Here is a 6,023-nt window from a genome sequence, read left to right as displayed (position 1 = left end):
TAGGCTTCTCCCACATCCGCAAGAACATGGTGTTTTACATACAAGAAATAATAATGAATATGATTAGTGGAGTATGAACATGATAAACAATCTGTAAGTACAAAGGATTCACCAATAACAAAGAAAACATCACTACTAAATATCAATTAACACCAGGAAGTGATAACCATAACCGATCTATAGCAATTGTTCATAAACGGGGCGGGGTAAGTGTTGTCAATGGAAATAATAGTGATGAAGTAGATGGAGATGTTCCCCACGATGCCTTGGTGTTGAGAACGATGATGGCGTCGAAGTCCTTCGTCTATAGGCAAATTCCGGTGAAATCAACCCTTTGAGAATTGGTAGTTTTCTCCCTTCCGCCACGGAGAAGAGATCTTTCCCCATGATGCATAGATGTTGAGGACTACGATAAAAAAAACCTCCATCGATTTTAGGGTCATCCAACATCATATATTGCAGAGAGGTGCTAGTGGGGCTCTATGCGCCCCACATGACAGAGCCATGCAGAGCGTGTGGGCTCCACACGTCACCCCGTGGCCCCGGAACTGGATCCTCCAACATACAGAAAAGAAGTGAGAGAAGCTACGACTTATTTCAGTCCATATGATCAAGGCTAAAATGACTTAAATTAATTTGTAAATTACAAATCTATGGTGTACATTTATAGTAGTATTTACATACAAACAAATTGATGGTGAAATAAAATTAATTTTAAAGTACTTATACCTACACTAAATATCAACAGTAAACAACGTGCCCCTAACTTTTCTTCTTCATTTTACACTAGGCTAGCACTCTATCATCATGACTTTCCTTCCCTAAATTAGAGGATCTGGTTCCCATGGCCTCAATTTGGGGGTCCAGGATTCATTTATACATCAATAATACATGTAGTATTTTCTTCTGTTTTTCCTCTCAAAATTGTTCTCCTCATGTGACTATATTTTCCTATGCTGGCAGATTTCCGGTCAAGCAACAGGGATCCGACCAGAGAGCGCGGAGACGAGTGCCGCCTTGAACCCGGGGTCCCTCGTCAGCGTCGCCGCCATCTGCTCCACCAGGTTCTTCCTATCGGCCACCTGATCCGCCGTCAAAGCTTCCTGCTTCCGCTGCAGCTGCTGGACAAGCACCGGCGCCGGTGATGCGCGGACGGCGGCTGCGTCGCCGCTCTTCCTGCTACCAGAGCCTTGTTGCTTGGGCGGCTGCGCGTGGTTGTGGTCGCCATCGTACGTGGCCACAAGCACGGCCTTGTCCTCGGCGCTGCGCTGCACCTTCTTCTTCACCTGGCACGACGGCGCGAAAGAGCACCGGAAGTAGGCCCTCGGGCATGGGTTGTCCTTGGTCACCTTCTGCCCGTACTTCCGCCATTGGTACCCATCCTTCACCACCTGCTCGTCAAAACCAGTCGCAAATTGATTAGTTATAGACTTATATAGTGGACGGCAAGAAACTTTGGTTGCGATCGATGACCACGAGGAAGAAGATAGACGGAAGTTGTTGGGTGTTCGTTACTTACGAGGCTGAGGTCGGAGGGGTCGGCGTGGACGTAGAGCTTGGAGACACGGCTGGCCTTGGCCTCGTCGGCGCGGACGCGCTTGCTGTTGCACGGTTCGTGGATGGAAGTGCACTCCGCCTGGTCTGGGCCGACGGTGACGCTGACGGCGAAGCAGCCGCTGCTGCCGGCCGCGGCGAGCGGCGGCGAAGGGTTGCGGCCGGCCGTGTCGAGGCTGTCGCTGCGGGCGCGCTTTCTGGTCGCCGACGCCGCGGAGCCGCCCTCCGATGTCGTCGACGATTGGTGGTGGTTGTTGGCAGCGGACGCCGCCGCCATCATGCCGCTGACCTTGCCCTGCAGGTCGGCGTACTTGGCCACCAGCGCGCGGAGCATGTCGCTGAGCCTCCTGTTCTCCTCGCCCACTCGCCGGAGCTCCGCCTCCAGCGCCACAACCTCGTGATTTTTCATGGAGGACATGAAGTCCTCCTCCACGAGGTCCCTGGTCACGGGAGGAGGTCCTCGCGGCCCGCCGACGTTGAGGCTGAGGCTTAGGGAAGTCTGCCCGATCATCCACTGCTCGTCCATGTCTTCCTTGAATTCGCAGTAGCTCGAGAATGGAAACGAATCTATCGGCAAACAGGCGGCAGCCGAGGAAGAAGTCGAAGAAGAAGACCAGGAAGCTAGACGGGCATGAGGTAGAGAAGTGGTCGTGGCTGGGAGGAAGCGCGCGGACATCAATATATAGAGTGGAGGCGGAGGGGGCATGGGAGGGTGGGGGTTCGGTAGGAAGGAGGAAGACTCGGAGGAGGAAGCATCTTGAGGTGGGGTTCGTCGTCGTCGTCGCGCTTCTTTTGGTCGCCGTGACCGCGATAGAATATTTTTAGTGAAGCTGGCAAGAAGATGTACTGCAATGGATTTGTTTTTGTGGGTGACAATCAGCATGAGGGAATCGGTGGATCACATGGATGGATTGGCTTTGGGTTGGAGTAAGTGGGAATTGTTTGATTAGTCGAGTGGGGTGGGACAGAACGGAGAAGCTCTTTCTTTGGGGTCTCCGTTTGGTCAAGGAGAGCCATCGCGTGGGGATGCTTTCATGCTTACATGTTGGCACCCCAACAAAGAAAATTCAGGGCGGCCTGCCTTGATTTTCTTTAATAATTACAGAAAGTGATATATATGTACGTACCTTTTTGCCGGCTTTTATTTATCTGAGTCGTGATGTTTTTCATATGCATTTTTTAAAAAAGACCCGGATCTATTATAAAGGTCAAACAGAAGTACAAAACACCTCAAACATAATAAATATTACATCAAGAATCCTGGACCAACGAGTAGCCATTGCCGCCGTCATAACGGACCGCGGACACGCCGTTGTCACATTTCCCATACCGGAGCCGACTTGACCTTATCGATGACATCTAGAAAGTCGTCATGCACGTGCCCCTAAGGACAATCGCCCTGGAGTCGTTATCCTTGCCGTTGAACCCTTGAATCGATCTAAAGAATCTGACGCTAAATTTCGTCGACGTGTCGCCGAGAACCCTAACCTTGCCACCCTAGGAGCCGATGGGAATCTATGTCGAAGCTCCGTTAAATTTGTCCCAAAATACGAACTGGGGGAGGATCAGAACCTGGAAGAGCGACTCAAAGAAGAAATGCCGCCATCCACCCGACTGCCGCCCCTATGAGGACTAAACCCTAACTTATCTACTAACCGGAGCCAAGGTACCAGGATTCCCTTCCCCGCCACCGGAGCTAGAAGCAGAGTGGAGGCGAATCCACCGGCCCCGTCGTCGAAGATCGATGAGACGAAGGCTTCACTTTGTTCACCTTGTGAGGGGTGAGATTAGAACAAGTTTTCAAGGTCATCCTGGTATCACAAATGCAATATACCTGCATGTAAGAATTTTGGAGAACTCTGGTTCATAATATCTTTTAGGGAGTGTTTTTTATCGATCACATTATTGTTTAATTTTTGGTTTAGTTTTATTTATAAATAAGGGAACTCTTTTTATGAGTCAACAGGAACATTGTGCCGCCCACTTGATGAGGTTCGTAAAAACAAACTATAAATTCATATAACCCATTTCGGCATGTAAGGTTCTAAGATGAGTTGTACCTTGTGTAGAAAAATTCTTGGGTTGGACCTCCTCGCCTTTTGATTTTGAATGCAATACGTTCAAAACATCTAAAATGTCATGTTACAGATCAGGACTGATAAAACACAAGTTCCTAATTTGTTTCAAGTTTTACTCATAATTTGTATTCCCCGTTGTTTCAGTCCCTCCATGTGAAATTTGGAGTTTAGTAAACCACTACTATTTTGTTAATGTTTTGGTTTATCTTTATTATTTTCATAAATGTGTCGCAAATGCACTTTTATTTGTATAATTATGCTTTTCTTGAGTTAAACAAACAACTGATAAAATTGTCTCATCCACTCCTTTTATTTGTTTATGTTATTGTTACTCTTTAGGAACGAGGCACAGTAAGTTCACACACCTTGTGTTTACTTTCTTTCGAGTTATTCGGAATTTTGGTACACTTTTCTGTTATTAGGGTGTGTCAAGGAAAAAACATTGGTTCTTTTTTATTTGCCTGTCTCAGGCATTCATTTTGAAGTGATTACGTATTACAAATACACCCTTCAATCCCACTGCACACGCGTCGGCTGAATTAGAACCTAGCTAGTACAATATGATTCTGTCTCATCCTCAATTTTTTTTTTTTGATTTTGTCACAAGATATGCACTGGATCTGGACCCAGCACGAACCAAGACTTTGAGTTGACGTGATCTCGGAAAGAATGGGTACGCAGAAGGTGACTGAACTAATATCCAAATTTGGCTTGATCTCTTCGCACCTTGCATGTACGCAGCCGGCCACTCCTAAATCCTAATTAGCTAGCAGAGAATGGGCAAGTCGATGGGGAAATAACACAGACCAGGTCACCTTGGTTGATTGGATCGTCACTGCTGATTAATTAACTAGTATGTGTACAGTCCGCAGACTTCATCCACAGGACATACTTAACTAGTTTAATATGTGCACAAGTATGTGAGTACTATGCATCACGTACCACATTTTTTTTTAAACGAGGCAAAAGACTTGCCATTTTCATTGATTAAGAAGAAGTAAGAATTGCCCGGTTAATTGACGGAAAACCGGGCTAAAACCAATACAACCCAACCCATATAACATGGGCACCACCGGCCAACCTGGCCACCGACATGAAACATGAGCTGCAAAGAAGAAAAGACATCCGCCGGGGAGTCGCAAGCGTCATCGTCATCACCGGTTATCTCCGAACGGGCGACTCCGACTTCACCATAGAGCTCCACCAACAAGTCGCCCTCGCAAACAGCTACACAGAGCAATGACGGCACATGCCAACAGATGGCCACACGCGCCAACAACCGACAACTTCGACTTTGACGACGAGCCTCACAAGGGAAATATGCAGGACTTGCGCCGACCGTGCCCTAAAGAGCACCTCGGGCATGCCGGGAAGATCCGACTACCAAAGCCCGAGCCGCGACCCAAGCTCCTCTTGACGCCATCATCGTTGCCAAACAGAAATCGGCGCCCCTGAAACGGCCGCCTCAGCAAACCACGCAGCGAAGATGCCACCCTTCCACGCGGCGAAGATGCCGCCATCCCACGCGGCGAAGATGCCGCCCTTCCATGCGGCGAAGATGCCGCCATCCACCGGTCTCAGGTTGTAGCCGGCTCCAAGACGATGCTCCCAAGGAGGAAGAAGACGTGAAGACGCCTTCATCGCCCGATCCCGCAGATCAGAGGTTTCCCTCCGGAGCCAAGGCCGCGGGGTGAGGGGTGGAGCACCATACATCGACGACGCTTCCAGGAAAGAGCGCGACGCCCACAGGCGCCGCCGTCGCCAGCTCCGGCAAAGGCCGGAAGAAGGATTTCTCCCTGAGATGCTCGACCACCACCAGTCCGTACCGGCCAGCCACAGACCTCCATCAAACCTCCCTAAAACCTCCACCAAACCAGCACCGCAGAGCACCGAGGGGAGCCTCCCGTCAGCGCCCGCCCCTGCCAAGGCCGTCCCGCGCGCCCGCCCGACCAGATGCCGGGCCCTGGACGCACACCACCGTCACCGCCATCGGGCCGACCTCACGCCGTCGCCCTCACCAGGCCTTGGGGCAGGAGGTCACCGCCGCCACGCCGCAGGAACCGCACCACGCGGAGACAACGAACAGGCTGCAGCAGAAAACCCCCGAAGAACGCCCGGATCCAGCCACGCCCGGCCAGATCCAGCGTCCGCCAGCCTCCCCGCCGGCCACCGAAGCACCACCGAGGCTCCCGCGCCGCCTAGCCGAGCAGGAACGGTGACCCATCGGGGAAGCGCCGAGATCCGGAGCACCACGCCCCCAAGCCGAGCGCCGCCAAGGGAGAGGCAGGAGCACCACCAGGCCTCGCCGCCGCGCCGCCCACGCGGCCGCAGCAGCCGACAACCGCCGCGAAGACCGGGCCGCCGCCCGAGATCCAGAGCCGCCCGCGCCGC

At 51.4% G+C, this 6,023-nt stretch overlaps 1 protein-coding gene across 1 annotated transcript; it reads right to left on the bottom strand.

Annotated features, from left to right (window-relative positions):
• Positions 1-639: 639 nt before the first annotated feature.
• LOC119335616 (WRKY transcription factor WRKY28-like) lies at positions 640-2,200 on the bottom strand. The gene is made up of 2 exons (XM_037607727.1): positions 1,520-2,200; positions 640-1,391 (listed from the first exon to the last, which is right to left on the bottom strand). Exons 1-2 carry the CDS (start codon positions 2,078-2,080, stop codon positions 972-974), a joined length of 981 nt encoding a protein of 326 aa, XP_037463624.1. The 5' UTR covers positions 2,081-2,200; the 3' UTR covers positions 640-971.
• Between the last annotated feature and the right edge of the window lie 3,823 nt (positions 2,201-6,023).

The sequence above is a fragment of the Triticum dicoccoides genome, chromosome 7B (genome assembly GCF_002162155.2).
Source record: "Triticum dicoccoides isolate Atlit2015 ecotype Zavitan chromosome 7B, WEW_v2.0, whole genome shotgun sequence".
Lineage (NCBI taxonomy): Eukaryota > Viridiplantae > Streptophyta > Magnoliopsida > Poales > Poaceae > Triticum > Triticum dicoccoides.
This window is presented reverse-complemented; position numbering and strand designations above follow the sequence as displayed.